At 37.0% G+C, this 12,077-nt stretch overlaps 1 protein-coding gene across 1 annotated transcript in view; it reads right to left on the bottom strand.

Moving 5' to 3' along the window:
- Positions 1–12,077, bottom strand: part of CLHC1 (clathrin heavy chain linker domain containing 1) — a 138,864-nt gene that overhangs the window by 121,892 nt on the left and 4,895 nt on the right. Inside the window, exon 2 of the mRNA XM_007938001.2 lies at positions 6,166–6,353. Coding sequence (XP_007936192.1) covers positions 6,166–6,353 — 188 coding nt within the window. The remainder of the gene's footprint in view (positions 1–6,165; positions 6,354–12,077) is intronic.

Raw genomic sequence — 12,077 nt, forward strand, 5'->3', positions numbered from 1 at the left:
TCTGTTGTCTCCAAGACATCATGGCATTGTTGTATTTAGATCTCTGTTAACTGTTTGTGAAGAGCAGCCAAGGGTGAGTCAGTCTCCTCTTGGTTGGTGTTTATCATTGGCCCATCGGTGCAGAAGGAAATGGTGGCTCTCACTCAGTAAGTAAAGCTGCAGGAGGTGTGGGTGTAGTTGTGTCCTATGGGGACTGTTGCTGTCTTCCAGTCCATTAGACAAAAATAACAGTTGAATTCTACTAAAAAGGTAAAATCACATGGCCCATAAATACACTGTGTAATCACACAGGAACATTAATGGGGGGGAAAAAAAGGAAAAAAACAAAAACCTGCAATATCTGGGGAGAGGTCAATAAGAAAAAAAAGGTAGAGAAGGAGAATAACAAAAAATGGGAAAAATGCAAAAAGAAAAACAAGGAACAGGGTTAACCATGAGAAAGAAAAAAAAATGCAGCCAGGAACAGGGAAAAGAAAAAAAGCTGAAAAGTAGAACCTGGAAGGGGAAGAATAAAGAATAATAGTTAAAAAGGACAGAAGTAATAATAGTAGTAGTAGTTTTAAAACAGACTAAAACAAACAAACTAAAAACCAGAAAAAAGAAAAAAAAAATCAAGGCAGGGCAGCCAGGCTCTCTCCGAGCACACAGACTGGGATGGGACTCCTGCTGGCCCAGAATGTAGGTGGGAGTGAGGGATGGCTGCACCTCCGTTCACCAAGAGGGTGTGGGGTATAAGAGTAACAAGGGAAATGTCACACCTTTCCAGTCATCCAGGTCCAGGATGTCCTTGGTGTTTCCAGTGAGTGGAGCTTGTTCTTAAGTCCCTGAAATCTGGGAGACTGCTGTCACTTTAAATATCCAAAATGGCCAAGCCTCTTGTAAACATTCAAAATGGCTGCACCCTCCATACAGAAAAAAGTCCACAGCTCAGCCTGCTGTTGTCTTTGCTGTTTTTCCTTTTATTCCCCAGCCACCACAGCAGTCCTCCATGCAGTCCCTGGCTAGCAGGGCTGATTTTTAGGTTAATTCTTAGATGTTACCACCACTTGGCAATATCCAAGCTGTCTGTGCCATCAGGATCACTGCCAGACCGCAGCTCCGTATGTCTCCTTTTTTGGTGTTTTCATGCAAATTCTTCTGCTAGTTGGAATTTAGTCCATTACTATATCCTTCCCTTCAAGGCTCAGGGGTCCAAGATTATCTTCTGTAGCTGTGTTAAATGGTTCCTCTTTTCTTTGTTGAAGAGGGTCTGTGTAGTCTTTCTGCCTATTCCGCCTTCTTACCAGAAGTCCCCCTAGTTTGCTTAAAGTTTTACCACAGATAGATGATGAATGCTTTTTCTGCATGTATAGAGCTAAGATGTGGTTTTTCTCTTTTATCACTAAAGTGGTAAATTACTTTGAATTTTCAAATGTCAAATTAACTTTGCATTCCTGCAATTAATCTCATCTTGGCAGCAATGCATTGCCCTTTTTATATACTGATGGAAGCAATTCAATAATATTTTCTGTAGAATTTCTGCATCTCTGTTCATGAGTGATAAACAAAAACTAAACTCACTGCCATCGAGTCAATTCGACTCATAACAACCTGTCCTTGGGTTTCTGAGGTGGGATCTCTACTTTATTTGGATTTTATCTTCTAGCCACATTCCCTTAGCTTTTGTTGTTGTTGTTAGGTACCACTGAGTCAGCTCTGACTCATAGTGACCCTATGTACAACAGAATGAAACAATGCCCAGTCCCATGCCATCCTCATAATCTTTGCTATGCTTGAGCCCATCATCACAGCCACTATGGCAATCCATCTCTTTGAGGGTCTTCCCCCTTGTTGCTGACCCTCCACTTTACCAAACATGATATCCTCCAGGGACTAGTGCCTCTGACAATATGACTATAATACATGAGATGAAGTCTGGCCATTCTTGCTTCTAAGGAGCATGCATCTATGCTGTACTTCTTCCAACAGATTTGTTCATTCTTCCGGCAGTCCATGGTATTTTCAGTATTACTAGGAAATTCATATTTCTTATTCTATTATAAACAGCACCTTTTCTCCCTTATTTTTATATTGCTGCTAATATGTAGAAATGCAACTAGTTATGTTAATTTTATATTTTGAAACCTTGTTTACCTCATGAATTTACACTAAATATTATGAAATGCTTTTCCTATATTTATTGAAAAGGCCATGTAAACTTCCATTTAGTGTTAATTGATTTAAAAAAATACCAAAGTTACTGCCATCAAGTCAATTCTGACTTATAGAGACTTTATAGGTCAGCATAAACTGCTCAATAGGGTTTCCAAGGTTGTAAATCTTTACAGAAACAGACTGCCTCATCTTTCTCCTGTAGAGTGACTTGTGGATTTGAACTGCTGGCCTTTTGGTTAGCAACCAAATGTCTTAACCATTGTGCCACCAAATCAATCTCGCATCCTAAGATAAACCTAATTTGCTCATGATGCATGATTATGACTATTATGGATTGTTTTTATTGGGTGTAAGGAGCCACAGTAGCACAATGGCTAAGAGTTCAGCTGCTAATCAAAGGCTGGCAGTTTGAACCTACCCAATGGCTCTGTGGCAGAAAGATCTGGCAATCTGCTCTTATAAAACTTACAGCCTAGAAAAATTCAATGGCACAGTTTTACTTTGTCATATGGAGTTGCTGTTGTTGTTATGTGCCGTCAAGTCACCCCCGACTCATAGTGACCCCTCCTTCGGTTTCCGAGGCAGTATCACTATGGAAGTAGATTGCCCAACCTTCCTTCCGAGGAGTGGCTGGTGGGTTTGAACCACCAGCCTTCTGGTTAGCAGTCAAGTGCCTTAGGCACTACGCTACCAGAGCTCCTTATGGGGTTGCTATAAATCAAAACTCAACTCAATGCACCTAACAACATTATTGGGTGTGTTAATACCTGTATGCTCGTAAGTGATATTAGCTTTAATTTTCTGTCCTCATAGTCCTCATTAGGTAGTAGGGTCAAAGTTCTGCTAAATCCAAACATAGGAGGGGCACATTTCTTCCTTTCCTATTCTCTGAAAATTCTGGGGTAAGAGTTAAATTATATTTCCTTGAATGTTTGGGAATACTTGTTACTCTAGCCATTTACACTGGAATTTCATTTATGGAAAAATTTAAAATTTCTGCTTCCTTAATGTTTTTTAAAGATTATTCTGGTCTCTTTTTTAAACATAGTTTAACAAATTTGCACATCTCACATAAACTTTCATTTTTATTTTTATTTTCATTAAATTGCTATTGTTATTGAGACTCAATTTTTAAAACTGTATGCAGGCAGCAAAACCCTTCTTGACTTGTTGCCATTCTTTTCTCTTGATCAATTTTGCTGAGATTTGTCAATCTGATTTGGGTTTTTTTTTTTTTTTTTTGCGTAGGTCTTCACTCAGGTGTTAATATTTTTTCTATGAGGCTAAATTTGTTGATATAGTAGTAATATTTTTTTTTTTTTTAACTATTGTAGCTTACTACTGTTTATTTGTTTTTATTCTTAATCATTTCTTTCCTTATACTTTGCTTACGTTTGTTTTGCTGTTCTAACTTCAAACTTTTTTGACACTATATGAATCTTAGAACACTTCAACTTCACCTACCACCCTACCTATTTTATGTTATCATTGTCATGTATTTTTATTTTTTGAGTGAATTACTATTGTTGTCCCATAAAGTTAAGATTTTATATTTATATACACATTTATAACTCTCTTTCCTTTTTAGTCTTGCTTCTCAGACCTTCCAGATAGGTCACCATCCTTCTGCCTGAAGTACATTCTTTAGAAACATATTTTTGATCATCTGCTGGTAGCAAACTGCCTGAAAATGTCTCTATTTTGGTCTCCTTCAAAGATAATTCCATTGCATATAATGTTCTAAGTTAGTAGCTGTTTTCTTCCAGCTCAATGAGTATTACTTCACTACTCTTGGCTTCTGTTGTTGCTTATGAGAAGGTGTCTTAACTGCTCCTTTCTATGGCTACTTTTAGAAACTCTGAATCTTTGACTATTTAACTACCATGAATCTAGTTGAATATTTCTTAATATTTATCATGCTTGGGACCTTTTTGACTTCTTGAATCTGTGAATGGATATCTTTCACCAATTCTAGAAAATTCTCAGCCATTGTCTCTTCAAATATTGCCTCTCTCAAATATTATCTCCTCTTTTACAGCTGTGATTAAACACATTAATGACTTCTTCACCTTATTCCCCATCTCTTCTTCTGTTAATACCTTTATGGAGATACAGTTCATATACCATGAAATTCACCCTTTTATAGAATTCAGTGGGTTTTTTTGGGGTATATTCACCATATAGCACTATAGTTCTGCACTGTCACTGCTATTTAATTTCAGAACATTAAATCACCTCCAAATTAAATCCCTTACCCATTAACTATCACTACCTATCCTCTTCTTCCCCAGTCACTGATAACCACTAATCTACTTTTTATCTCTGGGTTTGTCTATTTTGGATATTTTATATAAATGGAATTATGTAATGTGAACTTATATGTCTGGCTTCTTTCACTTAGCATAAACATTAATTGTTTATTAATTAATTCAAGGTTTATCTACCTGTGCCATTCCTTATTATGACCAAATAATATACCATTGCATGATGAAGCATATTTTATTTATCCAATCATCAGCTGATTGACATTATATTGTTTCCATTTTTGTTACTATCATGAACTATGTGGCTCTCCTCCACATCTCTTAACCTCTTTCATAATATGTCTCTTTGAAGTCACTAAATCTCTTTTCAATTATAGCTTATCTGCAGTTAATTTAGTCCAATGAATATTTTGTTATTTTACCTCATTTCTAGATCTGTTCAAATTTGGTAGGTCACCTTTAATAGTTTGCTGGCCCTGAAGTTTCTTTTCAAGATTGCCTTTAATTTCTTTAAACACAGTAAAACATAATTATTCTATAATCCATCTGATAATTCCAGTATCTGAAATCTTTGTGGTAATTTCTGCTATGTGTCCTTTCCCCTGGTGTTACTTATAAAGCCACATTCCCTTGTGACCCGAGTTATTTTTTACTGCAAAGTGTTCATTTTCCTCAATAATTATTTGTGGAAATTCTTGGAGGCCCAGGCTATATGGTATGGGGTTCCAGGATGATTTGCATTTGCTTTTGCCACATGGCTGGGGAATAATCAGGTACACTTTAAATTACAAGCTTCAGTTTCTAAAGATGGTCTAGACGTAGGAATGTTGCTACTGTTCCTCTTGTTCTGCTGAGCAAAAGGTAATCTTCCATACAGTCCTCTAGGGTAGAGTAGTTCATCCTACAATGTAAAGGGTATAGCCCTGATTCTAGCTTTACATGACTGATTTGCAGTAGACTCCACTCCTTGAGCAGATCTTGGGACTTGTCTTTTGTTTCCCATGCCACAGTGAAAAGTGAAGCTCACGGGCACTAGTTTTGATAAATGTCCTCAGGACCAAAGAAGCTTCAGTGCTTTGCTCATGTTATGTTTTCTACTAGCTTTTGCCCTAATAATTTCTTATTATCTTGTCATCTTTCCGATGCTCTTGAAAAAATTTAAAAAAATATTTTATGTAACATTTTTACCTCAATAGGAAGGTCCACTGCAGCATCTAGCTATCCATATTACCAGATATTGATATTAAGCTTTGCATAACTTTCTAAGTTGATTTAAAATTATCTATAAAAATGATTTGCCCATCATTTACCAAACTGAACACTGGTAAAACATGAGACTACTCAACAAGAGTCTTTTACTCTTTCTTAGTAAGTTACTTACTCAAATGTTCTAATTCACAGGGTAATCATGATAGTATACTGGACTATCAAATCTTCCATGTAGGAAATTACCTGGAGCAATTCTCTGAATCTCTCATCTTATGACACTCCAATGTGCCTCCAAATATTTTAAAGGATTTCATAAAACTCTCAAAACAAAATTAATTTTTTACTTGAAACATAGTAAAAAAATATATATATATAAATTAATGTAGTAATTTCAAATTGGTAGGAAAGGGTAACATAGAAAATAATTTTAAAATTAAATTTAAAGAGAAACAAGAAACATTGGTTATAGTTATGCTGGGTAGCTGATATAATCAAGTAACATTATCACTTTTTGGGGGCTAATTACTAACATACTTACTTTGCTTCAAGTTGGATTATTCTTTTCCTGTGATATACCAATGCTGTGGGCTCTGCTGCCAAAACTTTAAGTTTTCCATGAAGATAAAATGCAGTGCTTCGGCCTTTCTTTATTGTCTCAATAAAGGCATCATATTCTTTTTTGATTGAAGTAAGAATGGGTTTGTATGCAGTGACATACTCTATTACCTGAAATATGATTTTTCTGCCTATGGTACTTGATATTTTTCTAAAAGATTATGGATCAAAAGCCTTGCAAATAGCATTATAGATTACTTTAAAATAAAGCATGATTAGTAAGCAGAAATCTAAAAGTTTAAAATTTTGAATTTGCACTTGGCAAACTCAAATATGACTAAGCACAATTTTTACTGCACATGCTCTTTGTGACAGTACTTGTGAGTATAAATATGAGACAAAGACAGACCATATTTTTGCTCTTCTTGGTATGACCATGTACATAATACGATGTCAGTTAAAAATAATACCAGGTCTAACTTTCCCAACTCTGGAACTCTTAGATATAATTATATATCTTCCTTTGCTTCCTCCTAATCTAGTTTCTGACTTCATTCAGTCCTTAAAATTCTGATTCTTTTCACTGTCTTGTTTTCCTGACCTATCAGCTCATTCTGGTTGATCAAGAGCCGCAATTCCTAAATTGTATTTCTATTCTCAAGATGTCAAATTAACTGTAGACAATTTCATCACTATAAAATCATTGTTTCTGATAGTATGTAAGCACAGAGTATCTCTGGAATGATAACAGAAGAAACTACAAACAGGGGGTGCCTGTAGACAGGGAAAGGGAAACTAGGTTCCAAGGTGAGAAGGGTAATTAAGAAATACTTTTAAATGTATTTTTTGAAACCAAAATGTTACAAATATAAACAAGTAATTTATGGTTTCCAAATTTTGCTCAGCTCAATAGAACTTCAGAAAGGATCAATGTTTATAGGGAATAGATATGATTAATACATAATTTATGGATTAATGACATAAATTAATGACAGAAATAATGCTGGAGATGGCATGAAAGCATTTTGCAAGACCAATACCTTATACATTGTGAATACTTTTTTTCAATAACATAAATGTCCACTACACATGTGGACCTGGGTGGATGGAATACACAGGAATCAAATCAACTACATCCATGGAAAGACATGATGGGGAAGTTCAATATCATCAACCAGAATAAGACCAGGGGCCAACTGTGGAATAGACAATTGCTTATATGCATGTTCCATTTATAGCTGAAGAAAATTAAAACAAGTCTAGGAGAGCCAAAGTATGACCTTGAGTACATCCCTCCTGAATTTAGAGACCATCTCAAGTAGAGATTTCACACACTGAACACTAATGACCAAAGACCAGAGAGTTGTAAAGACATCATACCTGAAGAAAGCAAAAGGTCATTAAAAAGAAAAGCAAGAGAGAAAAGGCCAGAATGGCTGTCAGAAGAGACTCTAAAACTTGCTCTTGAATGGAGAGTCACTAAAGCGAGTAGGAGAAATGATGATGTGAAAGAGCTAAACAGAAGATTTCAAAGGGTAGCTCAAGAAGACAAAGTTAAAGTATTATAATGAAATGTGCAAACACCTGAAGTTAGAAAAGCAAAAGGGAAGAACATGCTTCACACTTCTCAAGTTGAAAGAACTAAAGAAAAAAATCAAGCCTTGCCAGCTTATGCACAGGGAGACAGCCCAGGGGGCAGGAGAGTATGGAGGGATGGACACTGGGAAGTGGTACTATGGGGAGGAAGTTGGAGGGGAGCTGTTGCATTGTGGTAAACTGTGGTCAATGACATGAGACAAAGTATATGTGAACTGCTGTATTGAGAGTGAATTTGCTCTGTAAATCTTCACCCAAATCACAATTAAAAAAAAAAAAAAAAATCAAGCCTTGCATTGTAATATTGAAGGATTCTAAGCGCAAAATACTGAACAATAAGGAAGCATCAAAAGAAGATGGAAGAAATACACAGTCACTGTACCAAAAAGAATTGGTCAATGTTCAACCATTACAGGAGAAAGCCTATGATCAAGAACCAATGATACTGAAGGAGGAAGTTCAAGCGGCACTAAAGGCATTGGCAAAAAACAACACTTCAGGAACTAACAGAATACCAATTGAGGTGTTTTAACAAGCAGATACAATGCTAGAAGCTCTTGCTGTTCTATGCTAAGAAATTTGGCAGACAGCTACCTGGCTAACTGACTGGAAGAGAACTATATTTGTGCCCATTCCAAAGAAAGGTAATCCAATACAATGTAGAAATCACTGAATGATATCATTAATATGACACACAAGTAAAACGTGGCTGAAGATAATTAAAAAACAACTGCAGTGGTATATTGACAGAGAAGTGCCAGAAATTCAAGCTGGATTAAAAAGAGGACATGGAATGAGTAATATCATTGCTGATGTCAGATCTTGGATGAAAGTAAAGAATACCAGAAAGATGTTTGCCTGCAAAGGGATTCAACTATGTGGACCACAACAAATCACTGATAACATTGTGAAGAATGGGAATTCCAGGAGACATAATTGTGCTCATGCAGAACCTTTATGTAGACCAAGAGTCACTCTTTTGAAAAGAACAAGAGAATATTGCAAAATCAGGAAAGGTGAGCATCAGGGTTATATCCTTTCACTATATTTATTTGGCACAGTGGCTAAGGCATTCAGCTGCTAATCAAAAATTGCTGGTTTGAACCAACCAGCCACTCTGCAGCAGAAAGATGAGGCACTCTGCTTCCACAAAGATTTACAGCCTTGGAAATCCTATGGGGGCAGTTCTACTCTGTCCTATAGGGTACTATGAATCAGAATCAACTCAATGACAGTGGGTTATTCAATCTGTAGACTGAACAAATAATCTGAGAAGCTAGACTATATGAAGAAGAAGGCAGCATCAGGATTACAGGAAGACTCATTAACAACCTGCAATATGCTGCTGATGATATGATGATAAAATCTTACTTGCTCAAAGTCAAGAAGACTTAAACACTTATTAATGAAGATCAAAAACTACAGCCACAACATGAAGAAAACCTTAACATAAAGAAAACAGAAATTCTTACAATTGGACTAATAAGCAACATCATGATAAATAGAGAAAATATTGAAGTTGTCAAGGATTTCCTTTTATTAACACTATTAATGCCCATGGAAGCAGCAGTCAAGAAATTAAACAATGTATTGCACTGGACAAATCTGCTGCAATAGACCTCTTTAAAATGTTAAAAAGCAAAGATAGCACTTTGAGGACTGAAGTGTGCCTGACCCAAACCATGGCATTTTCAACCACCTCGTTCATATGCATGCAAAAGCTGGACAATGAGTTAGGGAAACTGAAGAATTGAAGCATCTGAATTATGGTGTTGGTGAAGAATATTGAATGTATCATGGACTGCTAGAAGAATGAACAAATCTGTTTGGGAGAAGTATAGTCAGAATGCTCCTTATTAGTGAAGATAGTGAGATTTTTATCTCATGTACTTTAGACATTTTGGATGGTCCTGTTGCTGGAGAAGGACATCATGCTTGGTAAAGTAGGGATCAGTGAAAGAGACCCACAATGAGATGGACTGACAAAGTGGCTGCAACAATGGGCTCAAACTTAGCCAACAATTGTGAGGATGGCACAGGACCAAACAGTGTTTTGTTTTGTTGTACTTAGAGTCACTATAAGTCAGAAATCACTTGACAGCACTTAACAACAATTCATAATTTTTCCCAAACGCTGTAACTATGCTTCTTATCCCTACTGCATCCTTACCCTTCCTGGTATCCTTCACTGGTTTTCTGTTAGCTAGACAACATCTAAAAAAAGTTACTCAGGAAGATTTCTGGTATATCAAGAAATGGTTTGAGAAGATTACTAATCAGTGTCAAGTACCAGAACAGGATATTTGAGTAGGAGAAAGTGGTGGGTTTTTTTTTTTTTTTTTTTGGTTGTTGTTGTTTGGATCTATCTTTACCACCTATCTACCTATAACAGGAGGACTACCAAATAGGAACCTTTAATAAAACAGAGGTCATCAATCTGTAGTGTTCTGGTCTAAACACCCTGCTGCTTCTAAACAACCTTTATTTTATACACCCCAGTTATGGGCTCTAACATTTCAAGACAATTCAGCTACACTAATGGATAGATAGACTCAGAGTGACGCTATGATCAGCTCTCATGTCTGTCTGCTAAATAAAACAGATTTCAGAAGAATTCTTTTATGGAAACCCTTAAGAATGCACAGAAAATACATTAAAGTAGAGAATACAAACTGGCATGCCACAGGTTAGAATACTGCTGGCAGATGTTGTTGTTGTTGTTGTTAGGTGCCGTCGAGGCATCTTCGACTCATAGTAACCCTATGCACAGCAGAACAAAACACTCCCTGGTCTTGTGCCAGCCTCATGATCCTTGCTATACCTGAGCCCATTGTTGCAGCCACTATGTCTATCCATCTCATTGAGGGCCTTCCCCTTCTTTGTTGACCCTCCACTTTACCAAGCATGATATCCTTCTCCAGGGAATGGTTCCTTCTGACAACATGACCAAAGGAGGTGAGACAAAGTCTGGCCATTCTCGTTTCCAAGGAGCACTGCAGTTGCACTTTTTCCAGGAGAGATCTGTTAGTCCTTTTAGCAGACCATGGTACTCTTAGCATTCTTCTCCAACACCGCAACTCAAAAGCATCAACTCTTCTTCAGTCTTCCCTATTCATTGTCCAGTTCTCACATGCATAAGAGACAATTGAAAATACCATGGCTTGGGTTAGGTGCACCTTAGTCTTCAAGGGGATATCTTTCCTCTTCATCACTTGAAAGAGGTCTTTTTGCAGCATATTTGCCCAATGCAATATATCGTCTGAAGTCTTGACTGCTCCTTCCATTGCTGTTGACTGTAGAACCAAGTAATATGAAATCCTTGACAACTTCAATCTTTTCTCCATTTACCATGAAGCTGTTTATTGGACAGTTGTGAGGATATTTGTTTTCTCTCTATTGAAGTGTAATCCATACTGCAGGCTGCAGTCTTTAACCTTCACCAGCAAGTGCTTCAAGTCATCCTCACTTTCAGCAAGCAAAGTTGTGTCATCTGTGTATCACAGGTTGTTAATGAGTCTTCTTTCAATCCTGATGCCACATTCTTCTTCATATAGTCTAGCTTCTTGGATTATTTGTTCAGCATACAGACTGAATCAGTATGATGAAAGGATACAACCGTGACACACTCCCTTCTTGATTTTAAACCATGCAGTGTTCCCTTGTTCTGTTTGATGACAGCCTTCTGATCTATGTACAGGTTCCTCATGAGTACAATCAAGTGTTCTGGAATCCCATTCTTTTCGATGTTATCCACTATTTGTTATGATCCACACAATCGAATGCTTTTGCATAGTCAATAAAACATAAGTAAACATCTTTCTGATATTCTTTGCTTTCAGCTAACATCCATATGACATCATCGGTGATATCCCTCATTCCACGTCCTCTTCTCAATCCAGCTTGCATTTCTGGTAGTTCTCTGTCAATATATTGCTGTAACCGTTTCTGAATTATCTTCAGTAAGATTTTACTTGTGTGTGGTATTAATAGGAGTTCTGGTGGCATAGTGCCTAAGGCATTTGACTGCTAACCAGAAGGCTGGTGGTTCAAAGGCTCCAGCCACTCCTCAGAAGGAAGGTTGGACAATCTACTTCCATAGTGATATCACCTCAGAAACCCAAGGAGGGGTTGCTATGAGTCAGATCTGACTCGACAGCAGTGAGTTTGGTTTGATGACATTAATGATATTGTTTGATAATTTCCACATTCTGTGGGATGGCCTCTCTTTGGAATGGGTACAAATATGGATCTCTTCCAGTCAGTTGGCCAGGTAGCTGTCTTCCAAATCTCTTGGCATAA

This window comes from Orycteropus afer, unplaced genomic scaffold, assembly GCF_000298275.1.
Source record: "Orycteropus afer afer isolate SDZICR_OR568_19922 unplaced genomic scaffold, OryAfe1.0 scaffold00046, whole genome shotgun sequence".
NCBI classification, from domain to species: Eukaryota; Metazoa; Chordata; class Mammalia; order Tubulidentata; family Orycteropodidae; genus Orycteropus; species Orycteropus afer.